This window comes from Prunus dulcis, chromosome 1 (genome assembly GCF_902201215.1).
Source record: "Prunus dulcis chromosome 1, ALMONDv2, whole genome shotgun sequence".
In the NCBI taxonomy this organism is placed as follows: Eukaryota; Viridiplantae; Streptophyta; class Magnoliopsida; order Rosales; family Rosaceae; genus Prunus; species Prunus dulcis.
Window position 1 is genome coordinate 34066404 of NC_047650.1, and position 22370 is coordinate 34088773.

Here is a 22370-nt window from a genome sequence, read left to right on the forward strand (position 1 = left end):
TATTAGGTTGTTTTGTTAAAGGGTTTTAGGTATATGCTTTGCGATCTGTTAATAATGTGCTTATAGGTATGGGTTCATGGATTTTCTGTTTAATGGGTTCATGGATTACATTATCTGTTATGTTGAATTTGGAATGGATTTAATTTTGTCGGATCTTTTAATCACCCTATGTTATGTTGAATTGGGAATGGATTTATTGTTTTCATGCTTGGTTTCATGTATATGTTGGTTTCTTGCTTGGTTTCATATATATGTTGTGTTCTTAATGGGTTTTGGGTTCTTGAAAATAAACTGAGACACGACGAATTTTTAGGCATACGACGACGATTACACGACGGTTTTTTTAAACTACCGTCGTTGTATTACTTATACACGACGGTTTTTTCATAAACCGTCGTTTGTATTACTTATAATAGACGACGTCTGTTGAAAATCCGTCGTCTATATATGCCAAATACGTCTGTTTTTGTTTAAAACCCGTCGTCCTCTGTTGTGTATTACTTGCTATTAGATCTTTGTATAATCTGCTATAGTGATGGTCATTGCCTGTATTTTCACTTTATTATAGATAATAGGTTATAGTGTCGGAGATGGATAAGTCATGGATGCACTCGGATAGAAGATCGAAGGCATATGAATTTGGGGTGGAAGCATTTTTTGAACTTTGCTGTAGAAAATCTTCTAACTACAACACATATCCGTTGTCCATGTGTTAAATGTGTTAATTTGAAGTTGTTTGGGGTTGGAATTATAAGGGATCACGTATACTTTAATGGAATTGACCAAAGCTATAAGAATTGGACATTTCACGAGAACCTTGGGAAGCAACTACTAATGCTAGTAGAAATGTTGAAGAAGATGATGGCCATAGTAGGTACAGTTTTGTGTCTGAAGAAATTGATATGGATGATAATGATTTTGGTGATTTTGGTTCCGATCCGTATGAGTTTGCCAATGTGATTGGGGATGGAGATCAACCAGTGTACCCTGGTTGTAGAAAGTACACGAAGTTATCGGCATTAGTGAAGTTGTATAATTTGAAGGCAAAACATGGGATGAATGATGTCTGTTTTACAGAATTATTGATACTTCAAGGCGATTTGCTTCCAGAATGAAATACAATACCAACCTCTATGTATGAGGCTAAAAAGACTTTGTGTGCATTGGGGCTAAGTTATGAGAAAATGCACGCATGCCCCAATGATTGCATCTTGTATAGGAAGGAATATGAGGATTCAACTAATTGTCCTACTTGTGGTATCTCAAGGTGGAAGGAAGGCAAAGATTCAATCTTGAAAGAGGGTGTGCCAGCGAAGGTGGTGTGGTATTTTCCTCCAATTCCAAGGTTTAAAATGATGTTTCAATCACATGAGACAGCTAAGAGTTTGACTTGGCATGCTGCTAGAAAATCAATTGACGGTCAGATGTCTCATCCGGCGGATTCCCCGTCTTGGAAACTTCTTGATGATAAATGGCCTGAGTTTGGTAATGAGCCGAGAAACTTGAGATTGGCTCTTTCATCTGATGGATTCAATCCCCACAGTTCTCTAAGTAGCAGATATAGTTGTTGGCCGGTTATCTTAGTTACATATAATCTCCCTCCATGGCTGTGCATGAAACGAAAGTTCATGATGTTAACCTTATTGATTTCCGGTCCTAAACAACCCGGAAATGATATAGACGTCTACTTGGAGCCTTTGATTGATGATTTAAAATCTTTGTGGGTTGGGATTAGAGGAGTGTATGATGCACATAATAGAGAATACTTTACACTCAGAGCTGCATTAATGTGGACAATTAATGATTTCCCCGCCTATGGAAACTTATCTGGTTGTGTTGTTAAAGGATATAAAGCTTGTCCAATATGCGGCGATGATACACCTAGTCACAGGTTGAAAAATGGCCACAAAATTTGTTACATTGGGCATAGAAAATGGTTACCAATCAATCATCCATATAGGAGGCAACGTGCAGCTTTTAATGGGAAACCTGAATATGGCATACCTCCCGAGCCATTAACCGGAGAAGAAGTGCTGCATATGGTTGAAAATGGTGACAGAGTTTGTTGGAAGAAGAAATCAATATTCTTTGATCTCGAGTATTGGAAATACCTTCCTGTGAGGCATGCCCAAGATGTTATGCACATTGAGAAGAATGTTTGCGATAGTATCATTGGTACATTGCTGGAGATCCCTGGAAAAAATAAAGATGGAATTGCTGCTCGATTAGATTTATTGAACATGGGGGTCAAAACTGATTTGCAACCCAAGTATGGAGAAAGACGTACTCGTTTGCCTCCTGGGCCTTGTTTTCGACGTTGTTTTATTTAACAACGTCTAATATTTATCGTCGTTGTTTGTTTCTGAAAATATGACGTATAAATTTTGTAATACGACTCTCATATATTTGTAACCGACGTTGTTTCATTGTTCAATGTCTACTCTATAAATACATACGTCGTAAATAATGGCACTGACAACTATTTCCACGTCATCTTTTATAGAAAAATCGAAGTGGAAAATTTATTTTACGATGGCTGTTTTTATATAGGCGACGTAGTAGGGACCAATAACGTCGTCATCTAATGTATTTAAAGACGTCATATTTTTTATTGTCGTGAAAATGATATTTAACAGCCTCTTATTTTAATTTTCGTCGTTGTATGTCTATTTTGCGGCCTTGTTCTGTTAATATGTGTCATATTTTTCCTTTTTAACGACGGTTTGTTTAGAGAGTTGGTCGTCTATTCTCATCCTCGACTGCTTTTTTAGATCTTTTTGCAGTACAAAGATGTCGTTTTGTATTTGTTGATGACGTTGTATATTTTAACAACGACGGTGATTTAGCGTCGTGGTTTATGATGGAAAAGATGACGGTGGATTCCACGACCATTGAAAAACCGAATACACGACGGTGATTTACCGTCGTCTTTTTGCTTTTTTGTAGTAGTGTCAGCACACCATCACCTTGTCATGACTATATCACCACCACCATCACCAACAACATCACCTTGACATGGCCATCACCACCCCACCTCCACCACTATCGCCACCCCCTCTAATAGCTACCAGCCTACCCCCACCTTTCCATGGACATCACAACCACCACATCTACTACAACCACCTTATCATGACCGTCAACACCACTGCGTCTACCACCGTCACCTGGACCCACAACTTCTTCTCTACCACCTTATCATGGCCACCACTAGCCCTCGCTGCCATCACCGCCACTTAGCACTGGCAACCCCCCAACACCAGCATCAAACATGTCATCACCATCATTAACACATTTATCAACCACCGCCACTCATTTTTTAAGTGCAAATTCCCCCTTCTCCAATATATAAATATATATACTTAATCAACATTAATTTGTGAGCCTTATCGTAGATGTAACTTACCTGCTGGATCCTGTATCATTAGTTGTAGACAAACCAGTGTCATACCGCGAGACAAGTGCCAAAAGCCCCGGTCCTTGTTTATAAGATGTATTGAGTAAAGGCCTTAGTTCGATCGATGATATAAATGGAACCCCTTTGTTTGTGTTCACCAAACAATATGTATGTAGTCTTGCAGAGTGACATGTATGAGCTCTCTGGTTGTCTGCTTAAACTCCGTCGAGAAATTCACTTTATCCCACAAATTAGCTCCGAGATGCAGTTTGAATCCGGGTGGTTTATTTTCGCCGTCATAATTCCCATACTGAAAACCAGCTCGGATCAAATACTTGGTGCCATATGTGACGTTTATTTTGTAGCAGTTCCTCACTCCTTGAGGAAAGCTCCTTACGTACCAGTATGGCTGATAATAGTTCAAATCATGATTAGCCGATAAGTACTTGCTTTCACCGGTGTCTATGAAGGTCGAGTCTGAAATGTAATTAATGCCTGTTGTCGTTTCAGTGTAGCCGGAATTATTCGGGAGACCGCAATCTATGCTAATGAAGCCTGAGGCGCATAGGAGAAATTTTTCAGTGTGACCAACGCGTAATAAAATAATTAAATAGAGAGAAGCCTAATTAGCTTTATGTGTTGGTGATTCCTATTTCATACCTGATTGGTTCTGGGAATGGACTAAGGCTGCAAGAGCAAAACCAACAAGCAGTGCAACTGCAAAGAGGAATTGCTTGTGGGCATGCGACATCATCATTATACTTGGGAAGCAAACAAATTAGATGCAAATTTGTTTTCCGAAGAATGCCATTTTATAAAGGATGAAAAGTTTTAGCAGACGTGGCAGCAGCAGCTTCTGATACTCTCTTCTAATTCTAATACTAATTAATCATAAAACAAGCGATATTAAGGAAAGGGATTCGAACACACGGCCTCAGATGCATGGCTAACATGCTAGTCTACCTTAAAAGACAAAAGTTAAATGACAATTTCTGTACATTTTCAATTGATATATACAATTGACTTTGATCATATGTTCTATTGGTTCTAGCATTGAAGGAGACTCTTTAAACTAATTAATCATTTTACGTATTTTTTGTGAAGCATCGAATCACATACATAAAGTTACAGTCGGCATTTTGCATCAGATCATATCAACATAAGACTATCAAACTCAAAATACAATCAATTTTATTTGTTTATTTCACCAAAGTCTTTCAATTTGGCTCGAAGAAGTCTCGATTTTGAAACTAAACAGGAATGACCCAAAACTGGAAACATATTTGAATCAACCGAGATTTCTTCCATTTGATACAAATTTACAATGTTATCCTCACAGACATCTTGATCACCATTTGTTTTGGGGAGCAGAACCAGATGCATTTACATTGTGGTTTTATCACATCACAATAGGAAGAATTTCCAAGCAAACCTGTTAAAGATGGAAATTAGAAGGCAGAAATTGGCAAAACAAGTATTGATTGGAAAGAGATGACCATTCAATTAACTAATTCCATAACCCAAAGAGGAAACTATTTTCCATTGCAACCAAAAGCATAACTGCAATAGTCAAGATCTCTGTGCACAGCTTTGTACTACTTCCATGTTTAAAGTGCTGCAAACCATCCATCTAAACTTCACCATCTTTCTTTTGTACAGCTCCTCAAGATTCCCCAACTACCTAAACTTTTCCAGGTATATACACATGCCACCAAGTAATTAGTCAACGTTTCATCAGAATCAGCTCAGCAATCAATTCAATACCACCACCATTACCAGCCACCCATTCATTTTATTTACACCAGCAAGACCTACTCTAATAATTACAAATTCACAGTTAAATCGATCGCTTGGACTGAGAAACTAAAGGCTATGAAAGGTGGAATGAGTTTTGTGTTGTGTGATAAGAGTGTATTAGGGTGTACCATGGGTATTTTTGATAGTTAAATAGAGTGTACTTAGTTAAGTTTATATTTTGATTTAAATATTAGGGTGTACTTAGATCATATGTTGTACTTAGTTAATTTTAAGGTACGTTTAACAACATCCTACAAAAAGGACAAAGAAATGGTAAATATATGTTAATTTTCATCTCGTATTAGTATTCCGTTATATCGATAACAAATAGGCCAACATGATCTTCATATGACATAAATAAGAGGATGATGTTGGCACATTAATAGTCTTTTTGAACACTATCGCCTTTGTGTAAAAAAAATAGTCTTTTTGAAAACATTACACATGTCAACGGGGTCTAATCCAATAGAAAGGGGCCTAGACTTGCATATCAGAGGTCTTTGGTTCGAACCTCATGACATCTTAGTTGTGTATATGTGACTTGAGTAACTCCTCATATGTAATTTAGACTATGCTTGTACTTAAAAAAAATACACTACACCTTGTTTTCGATATATGGAGTGGCTAAATACGACTTGGGCTTAGAAAGAAATGGACCCTCATCGAGTCCGGCTTCAACATTAGACAACATTTTCAAATGTGTCTCGAATTTCAAACTTTAAAAGAGAAGCAATAACATTGGTTGCAACTCTGTTGTAGGAATCATTTGACATAATTTGTTATATGAATCAGTAAAACCCCTTTACATAAAGGAATGCCTGTGGCTGGAAATCAAGCATTTAATTACAACATTTGATTGAAGACTGCTAGATTTCCCCCCAGTAATATAATCAAGATGATATTAACATTTGATCAAAACATGATTGTAGCATACTGTGGACAAGGGCTCCATGCATTGTCAACTCAACAGAAGCAAATGAAACATATCAAACTAAAATTACAGAAAGGAACAGAACTTACAACATTATATGTTATCACAAAAGCAAGAAGATGCTAAATTATTCCATTAATTGATCAAGAAAGAGACTCTCTTATTAACTGGCAGCAGAACCTACACATCGAGGTTTTCCAGGAGAAGGCTGATTGGCCTATTTCCAAATATCCAACAAACATGATTCTAAAAACCAGAAAGCTTCCAATTACATCAACATTCTCTGAAATTCTGAGGCTAAGCTCTTTGCTCAACATATGACCCGGAAAGTCCAGAAGTTCCGAGAACAGTGATCTGCAATCAGGATACAAGACCACATGAGCAAGTAAGCAAATAGATTTGCATTCATTCACAGACCACATGTCAACGTGCATTAGGACACTGCAGGATAATAACAAACCATGTGCCACGAATGCATAAATGAAAAGCTAGAGAGGCTAAAGCATCCTATATACTGACAGCCCCTTTCCAGTTCCCATAAATAATAAAAACATGTGGCGAGAAAAGATAGAAAACAAGGGCTGAATATTGTCACTAGACTTCAAATAAATAGCCTCACACAGGTCAAATTTGATCTTGTTTTCTCCTAACTCCTAAGTGGGCCAAATGATGAGGATAATGTTGCTTGAATTGAATGCTGCTTATACAGATAAGAAAAGTACCAAATGTGAACTGCACTGATGACTTGTTATGGCTTTTCTCATGGGGTAATATCATGAATTAGAAAAATTGTCATTATCCATGAAGAATCGCATCTAGCTATAATGTTAAAGTAAGCATGTCCAAGGTTAATATTAATACCTTTCCCCACTCAGAGCCTATGCCACTGCATCTCATCTTCAAGTATATCAACTTGGTTCCCAACTCTGTCTCCACCTTCTTCCGCAAATAAGTCTCCTCAGGCCCAAATGCATCCAAATAGGCAGTATAGCGGTTGTAAATTGTCTTTAGTGCATTCACATACTCATCTGACAAGGGCTTAACATTCTACAGACAATTTTAAAACATGATATCAAAAGAATTGCAGAGACAAATGAGATTGAAACTACAAAGTCCCTACCTAAGAAACCAAATTAAAATACCTCTCCACTCAAACCAATGCTGTCATCGAGTTCCATCTTCAATGTTGTAATCATCCCACCGAACTCCTCAACAGCTTCGGCTGCACGGAAAACATTAGTGACAGACTCCTTGCCAGTCTGGTCATCGGTATTCTTAGAAACTGCAGCCTTTGCATCATGGACAACACTATCAGGTAGCTTATCCCAACTTGCAGCCATCAAATCTTTGAAAACATTGAGCAGCTCAGGGTCTTTAATGGAAGGCATGTGACTCAAATCATCACTATAAAATCGCCTACTTCCCAAACCGGTTGAAAGAGGGGACCTGCAATCATCTGCGGATTTGCAACATGCCAACATGGGATTTAAACCAAAAAAAAAAAAAAATTTGTGCCAAGCACCCACTTCAATATGACGCAAAACCCAAATATTTTTATATCAAACGGATTCAAATATGCATTTATGGTGCTGATAATGAGATTCAAATAATAACCCATTTCAATTTTACATTATATCTATCTGAATTTCAAAAGTATGCTTCTGCTTGTATGAAGAAAAAGAAACATATGTAATTGGAAAAAGAAATTGAGGTCGAATGGATAAGAGGGAGTACCAGAAAAGAGGTCCTTGGCCATGGGGGATGAGAAATTGAAGAGGGTTCGAGCAGCGCCAGCGTTGTGGTGGTGAGGCTGGGAGTGACATAGCAGCTGCTGGTTGAGGGCTGCTACTCGATAAGATCTGGAGGAGAGTGAGCGATACAGCGATCTCAGAGCTACCATTTTCTCCATGATTACGGACTTTTACCACAAAAACAGTGGGCAGGGAAGAACTGGAGAGGAGAGACGGGTCGTAGAATGGGAAGTTGATTCAGTGAAATGCTAAAGGTGACACCTTTGACAACGCCGGTTAGCGTCGCAGGTGGAAATCACTTTTGGGCTTTTGGGTTAGATTGGGTTGGGCCTATGAAGATTGGGTTTCATTTCAAGGTTAATAACGAGAAGCGGTAAATGATGGGCCAACATCCTCAAAACATGTCTTTGACGGGTGGCAGACAACCCGAATCGCGTTTGGCCCGTTTGGACCAAACTATTTGCATCTTTTCTATTGACGACGGAGAGGGAATCGAACTTGGAGTCCATGATGACAAAAACGAAAGTAAGAATAGGATTTTACTTTTTAATTTTGGTTATGTGTTTTTATAATAATGTGGTTCTTGTATTTGAATTATTTTGATTTACAACTTCACATGTGTTTACTAATAGAGAAGGATGTGAATTTCACATTACAATTACAATTGATAATCCAATGCTCATCTCTTTCCTGCTTTCTTTTCCGGTACACGACTTCTCTCATTTCAAATATGTCAAAATGTTAATCATTATTTTTTCAATTTTATACTTGTAATGATGAAGGAAATTCTTCAAGTCTAAGTCTAGTCTATCTATGTGAGTGTGTAATATCCTTTAGCGAAGCTTCTAGCTTTTCTAGCGGTTGCTTTTGGTTTAAGAATTTATAAAAGCTTTCTTATGGTTGTAAAGCTTTTGCTGATCCACACTTTATATATTCTACATCAAACTTCAAACGGTGAAAAGTCAAAATTCAAACTGTGAAAAGTCAAAATTGTTCATGCTTTTAATATAAATTTAATAACAGGAAACAAATGAATCTCTACCGTATCAATTAATATAAATTTAATAAGTTGGTGTTTTGAATATTATTATTATTTTTGGCCACCTCCAACCACGAGGGCTGGCACGTTTTCACGATCCTGAAATAGACACGTCTAGCTTTTTCTATTGACCCAATCAAGAATGTTGTTGGTGGGTGCTTATATATATATATATATATATATATATATATATATATATATATATAACAGACTTTACTTAACTTTCAACTGATTTTTAATCATCTTATTATGATTTTCACCTGATCATTACAGATTTTTGGTACCGCAAAGAATGTATATACATCCACTCACACCAGCAACTTGATAGCGAATGCTGCTGGAGTTTCCTGCTAAACTTTGAATAAAAGAATGGCTTAGCGTGACCTAGCACGCAAGAGACTTCTTTCTTTTGAATTAAAAATAGTGAAATGAAAAAACAGAATCAGAAGAAATAAAATTGGTTACGAGCATTTGACCTTACATCGAATTTTATGTGTTCAATTATCTTGTTTCATATAATGTGATTCGTATAGAAAATGTTGCTGGGCTCATTCTCCTTCCAAAACAAATGATTTGTATATGATTTGATTACGAGGTGCCGCAGGAAGATTTTTATTTTATTTCATTTCATTATTTTATTTTGCCAAATATGTTTTGGTATTAAAATATAGTTGCTAGATTTTGACTTCATAGCCTTTACAAAACTTACTTTTCCTGCAGTTCACACTTATCTCATCTCCCAAAATAAATTGCATGCCAATTCTCCAAATCTCTTGCCCCTCTAATTCAAGTCATACGTGACCTTTTCTTCTTTTGCTTCTGCTTCTTCTTCTTCTTCCATACAAATGGCTTCAACCACATCACCAGAAGTCTCACTTGAAGTCTTGCCCTACCTGCGAGTGCTCAAAGACGGAACAATTGACAGAATCGCCGGAACCCAAGTCTTCCCGGCCGGCCTGGACCCTCAGACCGGAGTTTTATCCAAAGACATCGTCCTCATACCCGAAACCGGAGTCTCGGCCAGGCTCTACATACCCAACAACATCACCAAAACTGATCACAAGCTTCCCCTCATCGTTTACTTCCATGGCGGGGCCTTTTTCATATCCTCAGCCGCCGACCCGCTTTACCACAACAGCCTCAACATGCTTGTTGCTGAAGCAAAAGCCATCGCTGTTTCGGTAAATTACAGGTTGGCCCCTGAGCACCCCCTCCCTACTGCATATGAAGACTCTTGGGCTGCACTCAATTGGGTGTTTGGTGGTGGAGAAGATGGTGATTTGTGGGTTAAGGAGCATGTTGATTTTGGGCGGGTGTTCTTGGTTGGAGACAGTGCAGGGGCTAATATTGCACACCATTTGGCCTTACGGGTGAAGGCATCCGACGCGGATCCGAAGGTGAAGATTGCCGGGATTGGTTTGGTCCATCCTTATTTTTGGGGGGAGGAGCCAATTGGTGGAGAGGTGACAGATTTGGTGAGGAAGTCAATGGTGGACAAATGGTGGCAGTTCGTTTGCCCGTCAGAGAAAGGGGGGGATGACCCGCTTATTAACCCCTTTGGGGATGGAGCCCCGAGTATTGAGGGGTTGGCTTGTGGGAAAGTGCTTGTTCTTGTTGCGGGAAAAGACATATTGAGGGACAGAGGGAGGCTTTATTATGATGAACTGGTGAAGAGCAGTTGGAGAGGGAGGAAGGAGTATACTGAAACAGAAGGCGAGGACCATGTCTTTCACATCTTTAATCCCAATTGTGAAAAAGCTAAGAGCTTGATTAAGCATTTGGCTTCTTTCATAAACCAAGATTAGTGCATATTCCATGAAAAAGGTTGCTTTCTGGACAATATTATCTGTGGGGAAATTGACAAAGTGGTGGGATTCCTTTGTCAATCTTTGTATCAGGCATTTTCAATGTCATTGCTGTTATTGTACTTATTTCTTCTCTTTACTTTCTCGGTTGCATATGTAAGCTGTTTGAATAAGCAAAAGCTATTTTCAGTAGGATTATCCTAGAGTGGCCAAGCTTGCATACTCCGCGGACTTGAACCGAACCAAATCAGACCGGCTTAAACCGAAGCAAATTGGACAACCTTTTATAACCACAAATGTAAGTGGGTTCATTAACCCAATATTATTATCGCCTTAGTATCACAGAGGAATCCTTACCAGGTCCAAATCAAACTTTAGCTTTCCGCCAAATGGATCAAACTTTGGCTCTCTCTATAAAGGACAACTCATTTCCGACAATGAGATGTGGTGTATGATGTTTAATAGTTTTAAAATATCTCTCTCGCACGAGTGTGTGCTGTGTTCCGCAATGTCGGAGAGAATAGAGATGATGTGAAAGTCGTATGGATCAGCACCAAGTACTTGATCAAGAAATCACAGGAAAGTGGGTTGCGGGCGATGGTGATGGTGATGGAATAGAATCTTGTGGTAGTTGAATATTCATTTACTGTAAAACACAATCCATAAGTAAATTTATGTCCACATGGTTGAACTTTCATGGAGATATTTTAGTTCAGCTAAAACTAGTCTTGCATACCAACACTGTTTCAAAGCAATAAAGATTATCAGTGGCCCCACTCGCACAGTAATGCAACCTCAGTTTCCAGACTTGGACCTCAAACTCTCTAGAACACAACCGTATCAAGCATTGTTCCCAAGGTCTGGACTATGTTTGAGGACATCAGGTTGGAGACATGTTCTTCAAGGTGCTTCTTGGCATCCTGCCTTCCAACGTTTGCAATCGCGAGCTTCTCTGGAGGTAACTCGTCCTCCTCCTGGACTGCCTTGTTGTATTTGACAGCCAAGTTCTTCATCTCCTGTAAAATCCAGACGCAAAGGAATTTAATCACGACTTCAGGCAGTAAATTTAGTCGACCTATAATAAATCAAAACCAGCTCACATTTTAAACTTGCTGAGAAAAACATTCCAACAGTCACTCTTGAGGGAGAGGATAGAACCCATAGTCCAAAGGGGCATAACCTTTAACCCTTTTGAAAATCAATTCAGGCAGATGGTTTTAGTTTTTATTTTGTGAGAAAATGGACTTCTAACCAGGAAAACTACACTGAGATGGAAACTTAATGGTCTTTTCTTAAACTATAATCGTAGTATATACTTCAGCTATAAGAAGTCACTAGTGCAAACCACTATAAATTGAAGTTCATGAAACCTTCACTTACCTCAACAGTTTGCTCATTTGTCTTTGAATGATTATCAAAGCGCCTAAGTGTCAACCCATCAGTCCATTTCTTCTTGTGAAGGTTGAGCAACATTTTCTCCTCAAGTTCATTCTTCCTGTAATTAATTGCTATGGAGTAATAATGTCGGTTTAACCCATGGATCAATGCCTGCAGAGGAAATTGCACAAGAGGTCAAAAAGTTGTGATTGCAAAGAATGGAGTTAAAATTACTTGTTCAGGACTCACTTGAATGGATGGCTTATTAAGATGTCCAAGATTAGATGTAGTCTGGCGTGGCTCTTGGCCAAGCATCATAGTTTGTGGGTTGATAAGACGGAAGGCATCAATGACCACCTTTCCCTTCACACTCTGAATTGGATCCACCACCACAGCCACAGCACGTTGATTCAATGCTTCAAAGCTCTACAAAAGATTAAAGGTATAAGACAATATTGCATTTGGGTAAATAACAAAATGAACATTAATTGCCAGAACCCCTGGCCCCCTCTCTCTGACCATGCTAAGCAACAATAAAGTTTCTACTCAAGGGTATCACCAATAACAGTACAACATCCATTGAGAACAGTCAAACTATTCTACGCTGCAGAAGACTCAATCTTAGTTGATGAAAGTAGGATAAACAAGAATGCTGTACACAAACATAAACATGATCTTGATTAACTATTAAGATTTTTGACAAATCATAGACTGCAAAAGTAAGATTTAGATTTGGACCTAAAGAATTTTGGGTGTAATAGTTAATCTAATATTAGGGTGCCAAAGAAGAAGGCTATGATGATAAAACAGACAGAAGTGAACAGACAATTTGGAACCGTAGTCAAGAAAAAAGAGCCTACAACCACCAATTTCTTCTTCATAACAAAGACATCAGTATGCATGCACCAACGTACATAAATATATATGACATCAAGGAGAAAAAATAAACTTGTGTCCAATGAAATAGGAAATATAAATCAAACCACAACCTGCTGTGTATTAATGTCGACACCAGATAGCCAGCAGCCAAATCCAGGATGTGAATGGTACCACCCCACAACCATCTCTGGTCTGCATTACCAATAAGAAAAACATAAGTTACAATAAGGCATCAGCTTAGATGGTCATTTATAACCACATAATTTGAGAACACAGAGAGTGAACTGTGACACAAACGTAAAATTATTAACAATGAAGGTGTTAATAAGCTATTCTAACTTATCACCTCACACAAACTTCAGTTTGCACTCATAATTATTAATGCAAATACAAAAATATAAATACTGATTATAACTCCCACAAAGGGATACACAATTTAAACACCAGAAACACAAAGATAAATCTTTGCACGAGCTCCTTACAGAAAAGTCTCCAATCGAATCATAATGTTCTTATTTATTCAGTCATTTCCCGAAAACAATAAATTGAATGTAATCTATCTGCAAGCCAGAAGTAGCAATGCCATGTTTATTGAATTAAAACAACCTGTATAATGCATTTTTAACAATTACTCTACATTTCATAAATCAAAGTGAGAAAGAGGCATACCGTCCAGTCTGCTTAAGCATATCAAGCATGTTAGTCTGGAAGACATGATCAACAGCTTCGACACTAACACCAGTACCACTCTGCGGCATAGCAAACACATCGACCACACGTACAGTGTACTCATCCACAAACTCTCCGAGCATCAATCCCATAACCTCCATTGGAACTCCCGCCCTTCCTAATAATTACCAAATCCCAAACCACAAGCATTAAATAAATAAATCACATTACAAAAAGCTCCAATTAAGCTTCAAAAACCCTAATTAGGATCCGTAATACACAATTTCGACAAGATTTACAAACATCGTCGCCTACTTAGGGTTTCGAAGTCCATACGTCAAATCCATAGCTAAGAAAGCATCAAAACCCTAAAACCCTAAAACCCCAAGTTAGGAACTGAAATTCGATCAGACTGGACAAGATGCGAAGTAAAATAAAGATGAAGAGGAAGGAGGGAGCTCACCGTGCTTCAGCATCTTGAGGAGGGCGAGGGAGGAGATGTAAACCTGCTCGGAAGAATCGAGAGTCGGCGAGTCGGGAGGTGGGTGGCCCAAACCTCCTCCGGCACCAGCGAACATCCTCTGAAGCCTCTCCATGCCTGACATTCTCTTCGCTCTTCTCTCTTTCTTCTATCTTTCTCTCTTCTCTTTCAGTGTTTGGATTGGGCAGCTCCGCTTTCTTTTCTAGCAAGACAGCCCTGCTTTGTTTTATATTATAATCCCTCTCCATCGTTTTTCTTTTCCTTTTTCTAAATTCCATATTTCCAACTTATTTTACTCTGGGCTGAACACTAAAATGTAATCGGCCCAATATAACCAGTCCAGCTTAAGACCAGCCCAAATTTAACCGGTCCAGCTTAAAACATTGGTCCGGAAGTTGGATATGGGCTCATACATGATACATTTAAGGCCGAGAATAGAGATAGTGATGGTTTCGTTTTAATCTTATCTAGTAAAATTTGTGAGAGATTTTAAGGTGCGATGGGAAGAGGAGTTTGTCAGACACACACTATTAAGGTGTTATTGGGGTTTGAACATGAGACTACGGGTCTGCAAGTCAATGCCCTTTTTCATCGAGCAAGACCTCGTTGGTTTTTTGTTTACATTACTAGACATGTCAACTAATTTGTAATCAGTGTCTGTGTGAGTCTTATCAGCAATCACATTATTAAATACTGAAAAATCCTTCCATGGGAGCGACTGTCATTACTTGTTATAAACATGCCATTAAAGATTGGGTTTATCTGATGAATTTGTTGGCATAAGTAAGCATTCCCCCACGAGGAGGAGGCAGCCATGCTGGACCATCGCAATCAAGTGAGCCAAAGCTTGTACAAGACAAATTAAGAAGCTGGGCCAGACCAGAGGACCTGGTATTGGTAAATAAAATTCAAAACACAGGAAAGCAGGATGAACAATTCATCTTGGTTTGGATGTTCAAGCTTCAAAACGATGACGTACATGCATGATGCATATGTGTGAATCTCAACGGAAGTGAATTGAAATGTGGGATTTTAAATCAATATTATGTTTTAACATCGTGATTTTCATTTAAATATGAAATTTCCCACGAAAAACATTGCAACTTGTTCGATACGTACAATGCATTGAAATGACGTGTTCAAAAGACATATCTAATTACAATATAAGGACTATTCAAAAAGGACTAAATAGTGATGAGTATTTCCACGTGCAGAAATCAATGCATATGCAGCAGTACTAGTTAGAAAATAGAAAATTCTGTGTAGGAAGATTTGTGTAATCACTGCGAAGAACATAAACTTATTCTGGCAAACATGGACGTACAAATGAATAATCACAATACAAATGTTATGTCTTGGACTTTGAAACGATAGGAAAGCATGTCTAATAACAATATAAGGACTATTCAAAAGACAAAGTAAACTGAAACAACTCGGTCAAGATATACATAAGTTTTGGGGGGAAAGATCTCTATATAAACCCCACAACCAAAGCTTAATTCCTACAACCTACAACGCCTTCCTCTTGAGATTCTTGAAATTTCAAATTAATCTCTCTCTCTCTCTCTCTCTCTCTCTCTCTCTCTCTCTCTCTCTCTCTCTGAGTTTTCGTTCTAAACTAAGTATTGTGCGTAACCTTCTCTTGTATCACTAATGGAGAAAACAAGATCATCCCTTCACTCTCCCACAAATGGAAGTCTCATTACTGTTCTTAGTATTGATGGAGGTGGAATAAGAGGGATTATCCCAGGAACCATCCTCAACTTCTTAGAGTCTGAGCTTCAGGTAAAACAATGATCAAGCCAGAGCTTTAAATAAATATATGTATTATACAGTCCTGATCTCTTGGACCCCTGTAGTCCAAGAGATTTATGGTCACTCACCGTTGGATGTAAATTCAACGGTTGACTTGAATCGGGTAATAATCATTTATGTCATATTGCATTTATATATATATATATATCATTTTGAACCATTGAATTAATATCCAACGGTGGGTGACCACAATCTCTTGGACTCCTGTGGTCCAAGAAATCGGGACTGATGTATTATAATATAAGTGGATTAGTCACACCATCACGTGGTATTACACCTAGCGAGCATGTTTGCTTCACTTCTCACAATTTGTTGGTGTTTCTCATTCTTTTTTTAAATAATAAATAATAAATAATCTAATGCGACTAACTTTTCGCTTTACTTGTTTGCTATATGCAGAAACTGGATGGTCAGGATGCAAGGCTGGCAGATTATTTTGATGTGATTACAGGGACTAGTACAGGTGGCCTTGTGACAGCCATGCTTACTACCCCAAATGAAAATAATCGTCCCTTGTATGCTGCTAAAGATATCAACCCTTTTTATCTCGAAAACTGCCCTAAAATCTTCCCCCAATCCAGGTATAGTTAATTCTTCATAGATTTTTGTACTACAACATTCATATACATAATGGTTCACGATAATTAATTTTCATCCATCTACAACAGTTCTCCACTCGTCAATGTCGCAGAGAATTTGGAAAGTTTAAGGAGACCAAAATATGATGGAAAGTATTTACATAAAATGTTGAAGGAAAAATTAGGAGACAAACATTTGCGCGACACATTAACTAATGTTGTAATCCCAACTTTTGATATAAAGCGGCTGCAACCAGTTATCTTCTCCAGCTATCAGGTTTGTTTATTAATTATCTCTTAATTGAAACACATGCATATATTTACATAATTTAATTCTAATGGTGCTCTTTTTATGAACATTTCTTGATTTTGTATATATATGTTTGTCATGATTTTAGTTGAAAAAGAAACCCAGCTTAAATGCTTTGCTTTCGGATATATGCATTGGAACTTCAGCAGCCCCATACTATCTTCCAACCTATCAATTTAAATCCACAACTTCAAATGGTGAATCAAGAGAATTCAATCTCACCGACGGTGGAGTTGCTGCCAATAACCCGGTATACATTGATCAAATTGCAAAAACCTAATTTGCATAATCTGAATTATTTCATATATATGATCATCATTAATATATGTGTGTATTAAAATTTTTTTTTTTTTTACCAGGCCTTGGTTGCTATGAGCGAAGTGACAAAACAAATCCACAAGGGCAACCCTGACTTCCTGCCTATGGGTGAAAATGAACAGTTGTATGGGCGGTTCCTAGTCATATCACTAGGGACTGGTACAACGTCTGACGAGAAGTATGACGCCAATGAAGCGGCTGAGTGGGGTGCTTTCGGGTGGCTTATCGGATCCAGATTTTTCGGCTCCACTGGTGGATATATTTACCCACGCAGGTAGTGACATGGTTGATTTCCACCTTTCTACCATTTTTCAAGCCCTTCAGTCTCATGATAATTACCTTCGAATTCAGGTAACATAAGAATGTGCAATAAAGTTGAGATAAATATCACTAGATCAAATGACCATTTTATATACACACAAAAAAATGTATTACGTAGACAAACTAAGCGCACAAGTACTCGGAAATGAATATGCAGGATGATACGCTAAGTGGAACATTGGCTTCTGTGGATATTGCCACAGAACAAAACTTGAATGATTTGGTAAAAGTTGGAGAGGCATTGTTGAAGAAACCGGTTTCGAGAGTGAATTTTGATACCGATAAATCCAAGCATGTTCGTCCTGAGGTTACAAATGCAGAAGCTCTTGTGAGGTATTTGCTCTATTATATATTATGATTAAGTTGTAGCATGATCATGTAAATTCAATAAATTGACATACTAATGACTTTTGTTTTGTTAATTAATTTGCATGTAGGATAGCGAGCGTTCTCTCTAAAGAGAGGGCTCGGAGGAGCAAGGTCGTTCATGAAAGGACATGATCAGCAGCACCACCAAAGAAATAATATGCTGCTCTCATACGTATATATATATATAATTCCTTTTAATTATGTTTAATCTTCAAGAAAAATAAAAGGCCATCAAAGTCATGATGAAATGCTAGGTCAATAATTTTATTTTTCTTCATGTAATTCAGTACTGAAATTATTTTCTCCCGATGTAAACGAGAAATTGTTTAATTTATTTTTCTCCCAATAAATACCAATTAACAGGTTGGTTGTGTGATGTAATCAGCAGTATATATATATATATATATTTATGTTCCTTCATATTTTTTATTTATTTGGCTAAGTATTACGCACCAGAGTTTTTCTTTTTCTTTTTGAAGCATTGCAATGAACTTTGAAACAAATTAAACATATATCCCACGTTGTAAATTGATTGATTAAACACTAATTAAACAAATTAAACAAGTATTTTGAACCACTTATGTCCCACTAATTAAACAAGTTAATATGACTGATTATGATAGGTCTTGACTATAGAGCACTTTTGACTGAATTAATTTATCACATATTTTTCTTATCAAAATTAAGAAAAAGAAGCATCTTCATTTGAGGGAGCCTCCTTATACGTTCAAACCATCCCTGTAGTAGCAGGGACTTTATGACAGGACCCGACCCAATTTTCACTTTGGAATTCGAGCCAAGTCCTGTGCGTGTCCAACGTCTGGCGAATGTCGGGCACAAATGACCTTTTTACCCTTCTTACTTCAACTTCTCTTTAAATTTCCCTAGACTTCTGCCGAAAATTCAACAGAGTCTCCTCTGTATTTTCACCAATCCCAAAATTTTTCACCTGTCATACAATCTCAAATATTTCACCCAACAGCCAGAATGTTTCCAGTAGTCAATTCAATTCTAATCTCCAAATTTTCAACTGGATATCAGAGCATATTCTCAAGTTCTCAAGGTTTAAAGGATTTTCCACAATTCTACCTTACTTGGTGGTGCGGAAGCTCTGACTAGCCCGGTGGTGGATCCCGCGTACCTCTATGGCCTGGGGGCGAAAAACAGTTTGAAAATGTGAGTGGACAAAAATAATGTTCTTCAAAACAATTATCATAAACATAATATCCCCCATTGTAAAAAGGAAATTTAGCTAAATAAAACTGAATACGTACTTTCTACGCCAAGTATATTCAACTCAAGGCATTCTATCTCAGTCATATTCAAGCTCTAAAGTTTCATACTAAACCACTGAAATCAAAGCTCTCATAAAAGTGTTGAAATTAAACGTGTATAAAAAGTTCTATGCTCAAGCCTTGCATACTGAACAAAGATAAAAGTATCTATGCTTGAAAAATCAGAAAAGCTGATTTAAAATAGCTGAAAATCATAATTAAATAAAAGAAACTCAAAATCTTTTGAAAATACTACCAGTTCGTCCCCCTGTCATTTCCGTCAATTCCCTGGCAGGTCTCGGGCGTCACACAGGCTACCCGAGCCGCAAACTGGCGAAATCGGGGGACTATGATCAGCCTGTCCCGCCGGCAGATTCCTCGATGACACCAAGTCAGCTCGAGTCGCTCTGGCAGGATGCAGGGGACCGTAGTCAGCCTGATCCGCAATCCTGGCTGGTCTCGGGGACACAGAGTCAGCCGAGCCGCAATCCTGGCAGGTCTCGGGACACCAAGTTTGCCGAGCCGCAAATCCTGGCACTCACGGTCCGAGCGTCCCCGTAACTCGTGAGGCAAAGTCAAGTGCACTGACATAAACTGAAATCGGACTGGATGTCCGTAGACATCGGTCCAACTCTGGGTAATCACCAAAGAAAATGGGTACGAGGTGGTTTTAAAATAAATTCCTTTAAAAGAAATATCTGAATAATAACTATAAAACTCAAGTCGTGCTGCGGTCTCAACTGATTCGAAACTCAAACTCTGTTTCTATAACTGGTAAATAAGCAGCACCGACTTATAGAACTATTACTGTAATAATCGTGTTCGGAACCATAATAAAACTTACTCAAGATCAAATAAGGAAATTTACTCGAAGGAACTCATTTATCAAAACTCTCTTATATAAAATCAAAGTAAAATCACTTATAAACTTATTTATATAAAATCGAATCAAATCATCCATAAAATCTGATTTACGAAAGAATGTCCACTCACAGATGGTCCGAGCTATTTCGACCCCTCGAAGGTCTCTTTTACACTTCTGCCGAGCTCCTGGTGCCTGATTATCCCGAAAGATTAAATTAATAAACTGCTGAATAAAACGAAGTTCAACTAAACACTCTGCCCCCGGCTCCTAGAAATACAAACACTTATTCCAGTTATTCCTATCCCCGCATCAGCTTTTTAAATAGTTAGGCCGGCCTCATGAGACCCAGAACCTCGATAAGCGATGAGTTGCTCGATCGGCCGATCCGGGACCCCGTGGGTCCACGGTCTCCGATGGCCAATCTGAGCTTCCCAGAAAGTTTCTCATAGGGCGGGAACCAAGTTCTGCGAAATTGGTCCGAATCGGACGGTCGGATTGGCCAAAATCGCGTTATCGCTTAAAACCCTAACCCTAGCCCCATTGTTCGCGATTCCGGAGTATCCGAGACTCCGATTCGCGATCCGTCGAATCCTACGCGATCCTGAAATCACGTAGACCGACATATCCAAAATTCAGCGCGATCCAACTATCACACGACACTGCACCCACGGACCGCACAATATGGAAAATCCGTTCGGGGCTCAAACGGACTCCGAATCGGGATCCGCGAAATCTCACGCGCTCGTGACGACATGAGGGCCTCAAAACTGGCCAGAGCAGTGCCACCACCCTGGCCCACGGGCCGCCACACGCGCGGGGCAGATCGGGTGTCCAAAGCGATTCGGGTGGGCCGAAAAAATCGTGGAACCGAGACTCCAAACTCCTATCCTAGGTAAAACACCCCATTTGGAGTCACTTTTGTTCTTGGACAACCCCGAAAAAGTGACTGGAAACAGTAGTTTCGAAGGGCCGAAGTTCGGCCGAATTTTCAAGTTCAAAATCGAACCCCTTAGAGCTAAAATCGATCGAAGACCATATACCCAACAGCTAGAGCACGAAAAATAGCTCAAAAACCATACCTTACTCGATCAATTTGGTGGAGAAACGAGGAAGAATTTCAAGCTGGAAGTTCGGGTAGCTTCGAACGAACCTCCGTCGGAAAACACGATTTTCCGGCCAGGTCATGGCGGTCCCGGGGTTGATGTCGGTTGGAAAAGGTAGGGGACTCGATGGCGGTTCCAACGCCACCGGTCCCGTGGCCATTGGAGCTCGGAGGCGGCGCCAGCAGCCTCTGGAAGGCGGCGGCCCGTTTCGCGCAGAGAGAGAGTGAGCTGCTGGGTTTATATAGATGCAACTTTGAAATATTTACGGTTATGCCACTGAGACTTTTTTGACCATAACTTTTTCGTTACAACTCCTATTCGGGCCCACTCCGTGTCTACGGACTCCTTTCGCCGTGCTCTACGCAATGGCGCAAGCGGAATTCCCAAATTCTTTCTCGATCAAAAAGTCAAATTTTCCCCATTAAAAAAATACAAGGGCAATTTGGTCTTTTCGCTAAAAGATATTTTCTTTACTTTTTAGATATTTTCTTTACTTTTTAGATATTTTATTTTGGGTTCTTACACTTTAGGCTTCAAGTGATGCATGTAAATCAATTGAAAAAAAACCTAGATCAACTAACAACCTAAACTCATTGCCGAATAAAACATGTACGTATTTTATCCATACTTTTCTTGTTCCGTATTTTACTACCTATACATAACCAGTAAGGGTTGGCTATATAGGTCGGCTTTAGAGTTAATTAATATTATGTCTGGGGATTAATTATTAATTTAGGATTGCCCAAAAGTTTCGATAGATTTAAACTTTTGATCATTGTCATACTTATCATCAAGATATTCAACATGTTTTTTCCTTTTTTTTTTTTTTCTTATAAGAAAAAAACATCAAGGCTGGATAGAAATCTGTACAAATTTCAAGCCCAATTTCTGAAAAACTGACCACTAAAAGTGAATAAATAAACACATTCCCCTGCCCATTTGGTTGACAAAATACATACAATACAATTTTAATTTTATCATATATGTATTATTAATAGCATTATATATAGTCGTAAAGGAAGTTGGAGAAATAAAATTTGCTAGAGACTTTTATTTTTCGATTGGATTTATTGTATAATTTACAGAGTTGAAAGAGTCGAGACAAAGGGTAAAACTGGATTTTGGTATATTTGAAGTCCGTCCAAGCGATGCATAAAGAGTCAATGGATTACAGTTTGGGTTTGAACCAAAAAATAAGAAGTCCATATCGGTGAGAACTTTCTTTTCCTTCGACCAAAAAAGTTTTTCAGGAGAGATTCTTATGAAATTTCCTAACTTATATGGTAATTGCGAG

At 38.5% G+C, this 22370-nt stretch overlaps 3 protein-coding genes and 1 pseudogene across 5 annotated transcripts; 2 read left to right on the top strand and 2 right to left on the bottom strand.

The window, feature by feature from the left end:
* Nucleotides 1-4574: 4574 nt before the first annotated feature.
* LOC117616182 (succinate dehydrogenase subunit 5, mitochondrial) lies at nt 4575-8146 on the bottom strand. 3 transcript variants are annotated; one of them, XR_004584112.1, is made up of 5 exons: nt 7857-8123; nt 7265-7578; nt 6984-7169; nt 4956-5075; nt 4575-4826 (listed from the first exon to the last, which is right to left on the bottom strand). XR_004584112.1 is itself a non-coding variant. In XM_034345422.1 (4 exons), exons 1-4 carry the CDS (start codon nt 8029-8031, stop codon nt 5058-5060), a joined length of 693 nt encoding a protein of 230 aa, XP_034201313.1. In that variant the 5' UTR covers nt 8032-8123; the 3' UTR covers nt 4575-5057. The 3 variants fall into 3 exon arrangements, 2 of the variants coding, with proteins under 2 accessions (XP_034201313.1, XP_034201312.1); XM_034345422.1 differs by having other exon boundaries at nt 4575-5075; XM_034345421.1 differs by lacking the exons at nt 4575-4826; nt 4956-5075 and adding an exon at nt 6074-6476 and having other exon boundaries at nt 7857-8146.
* A 1492-nt stretch (nt 8147-9638) lies between these two features.
* On the top strand, nt 9639-10915 carry LOC117624258 (probable carboxylesterase 2). Its single transcript, XM_034355413.1, has one exon. The coding sequence runs from the start codon at nt 9758-9760 to the stop codon at nt 10715-10717; it is 960 nt and encodes a 319-aa protein (XP_034211304.1). The 5' UTR covers nt 9639-9757; the 3' UTR covers nt 10718-10915.
* Nucleotides 10916-11324: 409 nt separating this feature from the next.
* On the bottom strand, nt 11325-14360 carry LOC117624267 (26S proteasome non-ATPase regulatory subunit 14 homolog). The gene is made up of 6 exons (XM_034355422.1): nt 14106-14360; nt 13643-13820; nt 13084-13165; nt 12344-12520; nt 12098-12265; nt 11325-11733 (listed from the first exon to the last, which is right to left on the bottom strand). Exons 1-6 carry the CDS (start codon nt 14245-14247, stop codon nt 11542-11544), a joined length of 939 nt encoding a protein of 312 aa, XP_034211313.1. The 5' UTR covers nt 14248-14360; the 3' UTR covers nt 11325-11541.
* Nucleotides 14361-15639: 1279 nt separating this feature from the next.
* LOC117614509 lies at nt 15640-18190 on the top strand (annotated as a pseudogene).
* The last annotated feature ends 4180 nt before the right edge of the window (nt 18191-22370 follow it).